Raw genomic sequence first — 13,124 nt, 5'->3', positions numbered from 1 at the left:
CCATGGTTTTTTTTCCTTTATAAAATGGGAACTTATAGAAACTATTAGAAATATGGTTTGTTTTCCATGTCATTGTCAAATTTGATATTATATTAAATGTTATAATATATTAGTTGTATAATGGACAAAATTGTGATTAATGGACAAGATTGTTAAAGGATACCAATATCATGATAACACATGTTAAAGCGCTAATATGTTTATATGTACATTTATATATTCATGGTCCAGTGGGAGATTTTTAGAGAATATTATTGTAAATGTATAAGATTGTTGATGGACTGATATTGACTTACCATTTGTGGCTTGAGTTCCTGGTTTGACTCAATATCCTCAAGATCTCTTCCATTTATCCTATTAGAGTTTATCTCCATCTATAAATACATGTGATGAGGAGAAAATCAACACACACAAAATTACAAAAAGAAATTCGTTTTAGAGTTTGCAAAGGGGTTTTGGAGGAAGTCTTGAGATCAACTAGAAAACCAAGTCTCTTCATCAGATCCAAAAGCTTCAATGGAAGAAGGTACATATTCTTCTTCTTCTGTTTGATTTCTTTCATAAATATTCGAGTATGAAGTTTGACTTCTAAGCTTCTGCATATAAAGATTAAGTTATCAAAATAACCAACATTAGAAACGTTGAAATATCACATTGCATCATTGTGAATTTGCCATAGTCGATACTCGTATTGTAATTTTTGATTATATTATGATTTTTGAATGAATGAATTTAATAATACGTAAATTTATGAAATTATTATTTTGAATTATGTTTATGTTTGTATTCTTATTAGACAAACGTGTCGTGTCGTGTCAAGACATAAAACGGATTAAGAGGGATTGATCCTAACCTGACTCGTTATTTATCGTGTCGTGTTAACCCGTTTATTTGCATGTCAATTTCATGTCAGGTTTCGGGTAAAGGTTTAAACCTTTTAAATATATCGTGTCATGTCAGGTTGAAACATTTTAAAAGTTGGAAAGTAAGAGAAGGAGAGGTGAAAAGGAAAAAGTGAAACACTAAAGTTAGGAGGTGAAATGATAAAGTTCATAGTAATAATTAGAGTGGGGGAGCCAAGGGGATTGGTGGTGAGAGGAGTAAGTCACTTTGAATGTTTGAATTTTAATTTTAGTTCTTGTGTTGGGCCCACTACAAGTCTATAATCTATAATATATAATATATTTATAGAAATATGAAATTTATAAAAAATGATATATTATTAAACGAGTCATAAGTCATCTTCGAATCGAAAGTCTTGACTCTAACCCTATATGTTGAAAGTCTTACCTAAACCTACTAATTTCGTGTTGAGTTGTTGCATCGTGTCAAATTTTGCCAGGTCTGATACCTGTATCTAAAGTTTTTTACTTTGTCACTATATAAATATATAATAAAATTTTAAAAACTAATAGTGTGTAATATGAAACTATTTAAATAAATTATATAGAACCACTTATATCGAATAAAGTATGTAGAAGTAATAAACAAATATCTAAATAAAATATCCAAATTAAACTTGACTATCAATTCTTTCATTTTAATAAAATTAAAATACGAAAGTCAATCAAAAGCTATAATTAAATATCTTAGTTTGTCTATATTCTATAAGAAATTGAGGCTTGCCATCCCTTACCAGTAACCAGTCGTTGAAAAGAACCACGGTGTCTCAGTTCTCTCGCCATCTCCCTCCCTATTCTCGTTGACTCGCTGTTTCCTGCCGTTGACTCTATTTCTTTTTAACCGTTCATCTTTCTCGGCCTTGTGGCCGCTTGTTCGTCCTCTATCGTCGCCGTTTCACGTACATTTTCCGTTTGGTAAGACGGTAACTATGAAGGCACACGCTTACAAAGTTAGTTTCACATATTAAGACAATTTCATCTTATTAATCATAAATCACATCATATTTAGTTGTTTTTATTTTATTAATAGGTGACTGAAATATCTTTATGTTTCAATTACTTTTGTTTAGTTTTAGAACACAGTCGGGCATGTTCTTGCGTGAAGTTTAGAATCATGAACAAAACTTTGTGTACATCGGGGAATTCTTCGTCTGAAATAGAATATTTTGTCATTTGGAACAAGCCCATCAATGCTAGTGCAAATCTTTTAAATGTATGCTGATACTAGATCTATTGATGGAGATTCAAATTTGATAAGATCAGTCTTAGCTAATGTTGCGGATCTATAAACTGACTAGTCAAGAAACTTATTTATTTATTTTTTGTTTATGGTTTTGATCTTTTAATTAGCTATATGTTTTGCAGTTCCTTTCATGGAAGGTAATAGTGGATCTTGTAGTTGTATCTACAATGGTATTCGGTGTTGATTTGTTTGAGGATTACCTAAGTGAACTAAAAATCGATTTCATTTAGACAATAGTGGGTATGTTTATGTGGATTAACTGTTAAGTAAATCAAAATAGGGACGTTGTAGGTCAAATGAATCAAAATAGGCACCTGAACTTAGCCGTAAAAAAAGGTTAACCAGTTCAATTAGTTGAGGAAATGATTTTTAATTAATTCTCATGGCTGTGTAATGGGTATTCTATGTCAATACTTAGCCATATATATGTTGGTTAAAGCTTCCACAAACTTGTCACATAAGTGCTACTGCAATGATTAATAGCCCTTTTCGGCTTGAAAAGAGAAAACGTACCTGCCTCTCTTTGTATTCCAACCGAGTTTAGAATGGCCTTTAACATAAAAATCAAAAGCAAAGGTTAAAACATACATATACACATTATGCACCATATAGCTTTGTGGAAATTATGCCTTCCAAAATTGTCAAGTTTCAATACTTCAAGGACTAAAATTTTAACTTGACGTGACATGTTTTCACCATTAAACGGTTGTGGTAGATGCAATTAATGAGGAATCAGATTCAACGACAACTTTCTATTCTTTTCAAAAGGTGTTTGGTGGCTCCATTAATATGCATGTACTAAATATTCCTCGTGTTGGGTAGTGACTTAAACGTCACAAGAAATATATAACGCAGAAGGTCTGAACCAGTTCATTTTGATCATCACAAAAATATACATCACCATTTTTAGCTCTTTGTAATCTTTTTGTTCGAACTCTGTAAACACTGGAATTCCAGTGGATTGTTTTTCGGCTTCCGACCCTCATGGTTTTTCCAGATTTAGGTTTTCCACGTGAATCATTGTATCTTTTTTATGTATCATTTTCATTTATTTTTCATTGGTGGTTGATTATTGTTTGATATTTTGATTTGATCTTATTCCGCATTGAACTAATATTATTCTAAGTTATTCGGATTCTTGGAGTGCAACCACATTCGTCTTTTACTACATAGCTCCGAAAGCAAATTCAAAACTCAAAGGCTGGGGATAAAAGTCAACATATTTACAATTAGGGTTCATACAATGAAATTTAAACATTTTGCAGGTGTATTAATATTTGGTATGAAAAGTTTAGAGGGGCATACGTATTGTATTTTAATCACTTAAAAGTTTTATTTTTAAAGAATTCGAAGATATGATTATTATTATTGAGCTTTTAATTGTTTGCTGAGACTTAAGTTGCATATTGTAACTAATATTATTTCGATTTTATGTAGAAACATTATATATGTACCGGATCGTGACGTCGAAGCACAAGTGAAGAAAGCCGGTGAAACCGACTTTCATAAACAATAACGTGTGGAGGAGTTTCGAAAACCTTGGGAAGGGTGAAGAGTCATCGACACATAACTCGTAATGGTTGTTCTATCTGAACTTCCAAAAGAATCTTCGTCTTCTTCATCAACTCCTGGCCATAGTTCATCAACATGTGGTCCTAGTTCATCAACTCATGGTCATAGATATGATGTATTTTTAAGTTTTAGAGGTGTTGACACTCGTCTTAGTTTTACTAATTATCTTTATGAGGCCCTTATAGATGCCAATATCAATACCTTCTTGGATGATGAAGAGATTGAAACAGGGGAAGATCTGAAACCAGAATTAGAGAGCGCAATTAAGGCATCTCGGGCTTCTATTATCGTATTGTCTAAGAATTACGCTTCTTCAACATGGTGCCTCGATGAATTGGTGATGATCCTTGAGCAGCGTATGACATCCGACCATATTGTCATCCCCATCTTTTATCATGTGGAGCCCACCCATGTTAGGAAGCAACAAAGTAGCTTTGGAGATGCCATGGCTAAACATAAACAAACGATGAAGGCAGAGACAAATCCAATTAAAATAAATCAATGGGCTAAAAAGATGGACCGATGGAGTAAGGCACTTGTAGAAGTTGCTAATTTAAAAGGAAATGATGTAAAAGGAAGGTAACATCTTTCTTACCCATATTTTCATAAACCTTCAACTTTGTTTGAGTAAACACACGAAATTTCATTACCACATTCTCCATATGCGTTTAATAAGTTTTTTTAGTATCATCAAATTGGCATATTTTTCATTCATTAGGATCATGGGGATGACAAAGTGAATCTAAGTATCCTGTTATGTGATCCCATAAATCAATTTATATAGATAGATTAACTGTTACGATATTTTTTTCACACTTGTTACACATTTAGTATTTTATCATAGGTTAGTTCATTTAGATAAACGTTTCACTTATTTTTATATGCTTCTATTAAAAACCAAATTTTAACCATTTGCTGTGTGTCTACTATTAAATATACAATACCACTTCCAAACACTCGTTTTTATGATGAATAACTTCTTTTACATGTAAAAAGATATCCATTCTACACCATACACGTATCCTTGTATATTTTCTTTCTATAGACTATCCAAGGCCGTGGCTCACTGGGCTTATCCAAATTGGGCTCACGTGATGTGTGTGGTTTGTGGTGCTGGGTTAGGATCCTTATAAAGTTAGATGACCCATTAGTGAAATCTTGTATTACATTTGTAGCTTTGGTCTTATTATACATATATTTATGACCTCACACAATAAATGCTTATATGGTTTAAGTGCAAACACAATATGATTTTGATGTGAAAAACGTATTAAAAGTAATAACTATAATTTCCATTTAGATCTAGATTAATTAAATATCCAAATCTGGTTTGTTAGTTTGTAGATTGTGCATTGAAGTTCTTCTTAAATCAAGTTTCAGGTTTGAGAGTGATTTAATTGAAGAAATTGTAAAAGACATCTACCGTAGATTACGTATATCCTTAGGAAGTGTTCGGTCATTTCTTATTGGGATGGAATATCATATTAACTTTGTGACTTCATGGTTGAAAGATGGATCCTCACATACGGCAGACATACTTACTATTTATGGTATAGGCGGGATCGGGAAGACATCTTTAGCCAAACATGTCTATGGGCTATATTCTCGTGAATTCCACACAAGTAGCTTTATTGAAGATATCACAAGGAAATGTGATGGACAGTTTAATGGGTTGCTTGATTTACAAGAACAACTCTGCAATGACATTTCAAAAACAAGTTCAATTAAAGTTCATGATGTTTCGATATACACCACAAAGATAGAGAATGCACTGGCCCGTAAAAAGGTGTTTGTAGTTCTTGATGACATCAGTACTCTTGTTCAGTTGGATGCATTACTTGGAAGCAAAGGTTTTCATCCCGGAAGCAAAGTTATAATAACCACAAAGGACAAATGGTTGACAGAGAGTTGTGAACTATTCAAAAGAAACATTAAACCCAAACATGTAAAAGACTTCCTTGAAGGCTTACATGAGATTAAATCACGACAACTTTTGTGTTCCCATGCGTTCATGTGTAACCATCCCAAGGCAGGTTATGAAGAGGTGACAGATAAGCTTATGAAGTATTGTCAAGGACATCCATTGGCTCTTGAAGTTTTGGGCAAGTCTCTGCATAATCGGGATGTGGCTTACTGGGAAGGGTGCATGGAAGGGCTAAAGAAAGAAATTAGTTCCCCTATAAATAATGTCTTGAGAATGAGCTTCGACACTTTGCCATCAAACAACGATAAGGAGTTGTTTAAGCATATTGCTTGTTTTTTTGTTGGAACGGATAAAGATGTTAGCGAAACAATATTACAGGCATGTGATATAAACACAAGATCCGGAATCACGAATCTCATTGATAGATGTCTTCTTAGTATCGGACGGAATAATGAATTGAAGATGCATCAGTTGGTTCAAGAGATGGGAAGATTTGAAGTGCATCAAGAATCACTTGACAAGCCATGGAAGCGAAGTCGATTATGGTGTCATAAGGAGTCATTCAGAGTGTTGAAACAAAAAAAGGTAAGAGGCCATGTATACTTTTAGTAGTCTGAATGCCCAAAATATTTTGCGTTGCCTAATTTGCTTATTTGCCTTTTTTTTCTTCTTCTTAGGGTAAGGGAAATCTTCTAGGCCTTGCCCTTGACATGCGCATGCTTGAGAAAGAGAAGTTGGGAGCATCATTTGAGCTGAAAACAGATGCATTGAGTAGCATGGATAGTCTTATGTTACTACAACTCAATTATGTGCACATGTATGGGTCTTATGAGAACTTTCCAGAGGATCTACGAGGCTTATGTATGCATGGGTTTCATTTAAAGTCTATACCTGCAGAATTACCTATAGAGAATCTTGTTGGTCTTGACATGTCATGTAGCAATATCGAATCATTTGTAAGTTGTTATAGTAATCCACAACGACTTGAGAAGAGGCAAAAGGTAAACTTGTCTTCATTTATTATTCATCCACGTGAGTTGATCAAATTCAATACTATACTAACTTATTTCCATTTTGTAGCTGGATGGATCGTGCTTAAAAGAGAAAAGATTGTTTGGTTCACTAAAGATTCTTAATTTAAGTTTCTGCAAACAACTTCATAGTGTTTGTGACTTTGATCAACTGCCTGTGCTTGAGAGGTTAATACTTAGAAACTGCATTGGTTTGCTTGATATTTGTGAATCAATTGGGCAATGTGTTGAACTTGTCCTCATTGATCTGAGCTACTGCAAGAAGCTTGAAAAACTTCCAAGAAATATAGGGAAGTTAAAGAAGGTTAAAACAGTGTTGCTAGATGGTTGTAATCTTGATGAATCTCGAATCAAGAATATGGATATGGATTCACTGGAAATATTCACGGTTAACAACATTCACATAAACAAAAGAACCTCTTTCTCTTCCTTTGTGGGTGCCATACCACGTGATTTGAAGTCCTTTGCAATGTCTTTACCAAGGTCTTTAGTAAGGTTGTCACTTGCAAATAATAAATTGTCCCATGAATCCTTTCCCACAGACTTTAGTTGCCTATCCATGTTAAGGCATTTATATTTAGATGGTAATCCTATCATTTCCATGCCCAGTTGTGTGAGAACCCTTCCTAGACTTGAGATACTTAGCATGGAGAATTGTAAAAAATTGAAGTCAGTCGAGTATCCTCCACGTACACTAAGAGAGTTGTCTATTAATCCTTTTGATGTGCATTATGTAAAAAAAGTTGTATTTGATCCAGAAATGTGCCCACTCAAGCTATCCGTAAACTGGTTAAATTACTTATCTTCGGTAGATTGCACACGTGGGTCGTACGAAATTGAAGGTGTGGTCAAAATCGAACCAATGGTGAGTGTTGAGGAAAAAGTATTACATCGCTTGGGCTGGACTAATTTAGACTTCTTTAATGAAAGGCGCGTGGGAACTAATTCTTCTGAATCTAAAATCGAGGTTTTGTCTAGTATTTATGTGAATATATATATATATATATATATATATATATATATATATATATATATATATATATATATAACATTATTATTAAGGTGATTAACTAAGGTGGTTATATTTGGCAGATGATGATTTATGAATTTGGAATATTCAGCACATTGTATGAGGCGGAGGAGATGCCGAGTTGGTTTAGGCATAGAAGTGTGGGACCATCAATATCATTTACCATCCCATCATCATCATCATCATCATCATCATCATCATCATCATCTCCAAACAACCTTACAGGACTCAACTTCTGCTCTCTGCAAACATCAGAACCTTCTGCTGAGTGTTTTTATTTATCATATGGTCAGTTCCCCATTACGCCAATGATGACAATTAGTAATATAACAAAAAACCGTAGGTGGATATACGAACGTTACAGGGATAAATTTAGTGAAGGTCTAAAGTGTTGGGTGATGTTAAGTCATTGGATGTTTGGAATGAATGAAATGGAGGCTGGTGACCATATTACTATTACTGTTACAGAACCATATGGTGAAGTTATAAAGGAGTGTGGGGTGAGTCTTGTGTATGATGAAGGAGAGAAGATGGATGAAGAAGAAGATGCATTGGGTTATTACAAGTCATGGAATCACATAATTGGTGGAGATCTCTCTCCTTTTCAAACAAAAACAGGAGAATACCTCCTAAACAATACACGTTTTTTTGAGACTGGCATTGAATTGTATCCATATCATCGTAAATTCATTATGGAAGGCCCCAACTTTCAAGGTAGATGTTATTTTTGTTAAATACATTACAGTAATGTCTTATTTGTAATGACCCATTTATTTTTAGTAGATAAATAAATGTTTCATAAAACCCAAATCCACCCATTTATCATTGATTTTATTGACCTCTACTATAAGAGTTTGTTTTTATAAAATATGAAAAATAAAATTTCTACTTCTAATTTTTTAAATGAATCGACCCAAATAGTGATCTGTCTGAATGGGTCTATGTTAACTCATTAAGTCTTCATATGTTGGATCAAATAAATATTGGGACCCAATACAAACTCATCAAGCCTTCTATCTTAAATTAACACATAACTGTTTATCTGTTTTCAGAACAAAAGGAAAAGTATTGGTTCAGAGCTTTTTCTCAAAGAAATTCTAGCACAATTGGCAGCGCACGTGAGGTATACATTTTTGACACCCAAACCTTTCTCTCATCAAATGAATAAAAGGCATACACAACCAAATATGTTGTCATCAAATTTCTTGAATGGCTTAGGATGTATGTAATAAAATAAAAGGAGTTATAACCTTGCAATGGATGCTTGAAAAAGGCAACGTCAAAATATAGTTGGGGCTGATATGATAGGGCATGAAATTTGTCTAATATTTTCTAACTTTTAATCTTAGAGTGGGTGCATACTAATTACGATACCTAATTCCTTCATTTAGGGCTCTAAATTCGGTGTTTTTGGTTGTTATCAAGGTCTTTTGGTTTTTATTTATTTATGATCAAATGTTTGACGCTATCGAGTAAATTTATCTTTTTTTTTTTTTTTGAATTTTAATTATACAATTCAGTTTCCTCTTCTGTCAAAACCTCATACAATGCCTCTACTAGTCTACTGTACTTTTTTAATACAACCTTAGTCTTGGCCCTAAGGGCCTCTTCCTCATTCTGAACTTCCACCAATTCATTTACCTACATTTCATTTTCCTCGGCTTTTTTGAATCTGAATTGATTTCTGACCCTTTAATAAGTTTGTTGATATTGGAGTAGTGACCATAAGGAAGAAGTGGGCTTGTTTATTAGAGTTCTCATCAGATGATGACCAGATCTCCACTTGAGTTGATATTTCTCCACAACCTTTTCCCCATGCATGTGCACTTTCTCATTCGTCTTAACTTCTTGATATTTCTGGAAATTATATTATTCATGCTTCACCACTTTTTTTAACATTGCAATCATTGGAAAAATGATTTTTCTCAGCCATATCTGTGAAACTTAACAGCATGGCCACTTCAGATTTTATGGTGGTTTAAACTTTCTTCATCTTTGGAGGTTTATACTGTGGGGTAGCATTCTGGAAGGTGTTAAATGGAGGTTGTACGTTGTTTGTAATCTTTTCTAAAAGATGATTTCCTCTGTTTGGATTCTTTATGAATTTGTGGAACTTCTTTGATAGAGAATCCAAAATTTTATCACATTTTTTGGAACCCAACTTTCCGCAGCCTCTATCTCTGGTTAATTTACCCCAAATGTATTGGGGTTCACTTCATAGTTTGTATTTCCTCCAAAAAACTTTATACAATTTTGAATTATTATTTGACTACCAGAGGTCATTGGATTCCCTCTAATCAATGGAAATGGTCCCACCGAATTGTATTGGACTTTAAACAAACAGTTTTTTCGTGTTATGCTACTTCTCCATGAACATCATGTGTAGTGATAAACTGCTAAGATATTTAGATCACAATTCTCACTGTTTGCCATTGACCTCCTAGACTAGACATAATAAGATTTAAATTTTTTCACTTGAAGCCTTTTCAACTTGCTAACAAGCATACTACACAAGTCAAGGGTTTCAGTTAGTGACTATTATAATTTTTGCATTCGTTTAGGCCTTGTAGTCTTCTATTTCTATTCATTAACATCTTTCACGTATATTTAGCTGATTCACATATATGTATGAACAAACTTAAAGAGATCTTGTTGTATTCTATTGTCATCATGTTTCAAAGTCACTAGGGTTGAGTTCTTTCCATTCAATGCACCATCTATAATAGATGTTTACGGGTCTACCATGCTAATAACAATCTATCACACTCTAGAAAACAATAAGGAATTGTTTAAGCATATTACTTTTTTTATGGAGTGTTATTAATAGAGGTCTTCTTAGGATAGGACCAAGCAACAGGTTAAGAATGTATAAATTTCTTCAAGAGTTTTGGAGAGATGTTAATCAAAAATCTAAGAAGCCATGAAAACATAGTCGACTATGGCGTCATGAGGAGTCATTAAGTCTTTTGAATCAAGAAAATGTAATATAATATAAATACTCCTAAGTTTCTATCTGTTTTCATAGCATTTTGTATCATATCTCTATATAGTTATATAACTTTTAAAATTTTCTTACTTTTCCTTTATTCACAGGGTAAGGGGGAATCTTCTAGGTCTCGTCCTTGACATGAAAATTCTTGAGAAAGATGGTTGTCTGAATTCAAAATAGATGCATTTAATAAGATGGGTAACCTAATGCTACTTTAAATCAATAGCACGAAACTCAATAAGTTATATCCTAATTTTTTCCAGAAGAATTAAGATGGGTTGCTTATTGTCACCCTAGTAACGATTTATCTTTTTGTTTTTTGTTTTGATAGTTGTATGCTTGATTGCCAAAAACAGGGGAAAACAATATGAATGGTTTTTGAGTTAATTAATACACATGTAATGAATATGATGTAAGTCGTAATGTTGTTTTTATTACTTTATATATTTGTTAATTTTTGTTATTTGGTTCATGTGATTGAGAGAAAAGAGTGTAATATAATGTCTTAATGTTTTAATGCTTTACCCCAATTTCATAATGTTGTTTTGGTTATGCTTCTTTATTCAGTATAATTATACAACAGACACATTTTTGTTCTCTTGTTTCCTTTTTCAAATTTATGATCAACCAGAGGATTGCTACTCTCTGCTTGGGCCACCCGACATATATACCATTCACATCACATCATCAACAAGTGATTGTCATTGGTACTTTTGAAAAGCACGTGGAAGAGGAAGAAAGCTAGCAAAAACAATCTAATACATTTTAAAGTGGCGACACAATAGTATATATTATCTGACCATTGCAAAATAATTTGTATACTGATTTCTAAAAGGAACAATCTCAACTGTAGTCTCTGTTATCATTTCAGAAAGTGTTAAAATGGGGAAATGTTCAGACTACAGATGGGTTTAAATTGGTGACACAATTAGATACGTACCTGATATATATATAATCTCTAACCATTGCAAAATAATTTGTGTACTGATTTCTAAAAGGAACAATGTCAAGTGCAGACAAAGTTGGAGTCTCTTTTATTATTTCAGAAGGTGTACATTAATTAAAAGGGGTAATGTTCTATGCGATGTTAAAAATGATAATCTACCCGTCATTAGTGGCATCAAGTACTAAGATTTTGGCACTTTTGTACACAGTCAATGGAACAATTTGCAGGGTGAAATGGTTAACTCTAAACTCGGGAAGATAGCTTACTTGATTATTAGTTTATTATGATTTACGTAGAGGTGGTGTGGCAACTTTCAACAATCAATGGATTTGGATCAATTTCTGAGGCGTTGTTACTTTTTTCGAAAGTAATCAGTAATGTGGCTCTGGCGATTATCCCGATCTTAGCGGTTGTTATATTTCAGGAAAAGATGAAGCTAATTGCTACCGTGTTAACCATTTACGGATTTGCTTTTTATGTTTATCATTATTATCTTGATGAATCATTATCTATGAAACTCGGCCAAGAAACGGAAATGAAATTGTGAAACATAAAAACAAACATCTATAAGAAGTTACAATCACGAGAACAGTTATTACGATTCCTTGTAGTCGCCTACTTTTATGACAATAATCAATAAAGTTGTGTTTATTACACATGACTCTCTCGCCACTACTGGAGAGGCTTTATAAGGTTATTTTTAGTGATAAGGGTTAACAAGGCTTTTGCACAAACAGGATTGATATTAAGTTCCTGTCTCACCTAAAAGGTGGGACAAAAAAGGTGCAGTTGTTGTGCAATCGGCGGTACAAGTCCAATATATGTCAAACAAAATAAAAGGTTCCTAGCTCCATCAAATAGCTTAATACGGTTCTCGATTCTAGCAGTTCCGGTTCCACTAGACCGAACCGGAGGAGGCTAAAATTATTTAACGGGATGGAAAATGACTGAATGGGACTGCAAAATGACTTACTGGGGCTGTAAAATGACTTAATGAGCTGGAAATGTCTTAATGAGGCCGGAAAACGGCTTAATGAGCAGGAAAATAACTTAATGGAGTTGGAAAGCGACTTTAGAACCAAAATCCAAGAACCAGATTAGTCCCTTAATGGTCCAATTCCCGGTTTTTCGTTTCAGCTTCAACTGGTTCCCCCGTATTTTGGTTGGTTCTACCAAATTCATAACAAATGCATTAAGCCCTTAACAATTTAGCAAAGTATCAAACTACCAAATTCAAAATAAAATGCATTAAGTCCTTAACAATTTAGCAAAGAACCAACCTACCAAATTCATAACAAATGCATTAAGCCCCTAACAATTTAACAAAGTACCAACCTACCAAATTCATAAAGTACCAAACCACAAAATTCACACAATCAAGCAAAGTACCATAGCATTCGATTATCAATTTCATATAATAAGTACATGACATGGTGCGATGATTATGACTGTAGTTACCACTCAGAGGAAACACTAGCTAGTACCCA

General features: G+C 33.6%; 1 protein-coding gene across 4 annotated transcripts; it reads left to right on the top strand.

Annotated features, from left to right (window-relative positions):
* Window positions 1-1,633: 1,633 nt before the first annotated feature.
* Window positions 1,634-11,128, top strand: LOC145162776 (disease resistance protein RUN1-like). 4 transcript variants are annotated; one of them, XM_079081835.1, is made up of 8 exons: window positions 1,634-1,817; window positions 3,583-4,296; window positions 5,092-6,226; window positions 6,319-6,642; window positions 6,722-7,639; window positions 7,765-8,416; window positions 8,755-8,825; window positions 10,796-11,128. In XM_079081835.1, exons 2-8 carry the CDS (start codon window positions 3,722-3,724, stop codon window positions 10,826-10,828), a joined length of 3,708 nt encoding a protein of 1,235 aa, XP_078937961.1. In that variant the 5' UTR covers window positions 1,634-1,817; window positions 3,583-3,721; the 3' UTR covers window positions 10,829-11,128. The 4 variants fall into 4 exon arrangements, with proteins under 4 accessions (XP_078937961.1, XP_078937957.1, XP_078937952.1 ...); XM_079081831.1 differs by having other exon boundaries at window positions 1,748-1,852; XM_079081826.1 differs by lacking the exon at window positions 1,634-1,817 and adding an exon at window positions 2,697-3,148.
* Window positions 11,129-13,124: the final 1,996 nt, after the last annotated feature.

Source organism: Lactuca virosa, chromosome 1, assembly GCF_052849685.1.
Source record: "Lactuca virosa cultivar CGN04683 chromosome 1, Lactuca_virosa_CGN04683_v6, whole genome shotgun sequence".
NCBI classification, from domain to species: domain Eukaryota; kingdom Viridiplantae; phylum Streptophyta; class Magnoliopsida; order Asterales; family Asteraceae; genus Lactuca; species Lactuca virosa.
Note: the sequence above shows the minus strand (reverse complement) of the source record. Positions and strands in the feature narration are given on the sequence as shown.

What these genes read in the sequence shown, in the direction of transcription:
- LOC145162776 (XM_079081835.1), top strand. Translation starts at nt 3,722, where the DNA reads ATGGTTGTTCTATCTGAACTTCCAAAAGAATCTTCGTCTTCTTCATCA. An exon ending in GAGTGTTGAAACAAAAAAAG is followed by an intron (nt 6,227 to 6,318) that starts GTAAGAGGCCAT and finishes TCTTCTTCTTAG; the next exon opens with GGTAAGGGAAATCTTCTAGG. An exon ending in GGAAGGCCCCAACTTTCAAG is followed by an intron (nt 8,417 to 8,754) that starts GTAGATGTTATT and finishes ATCTGTTTTCAG; the next exon opens with AACAAAAGGAAAAGTATTGG.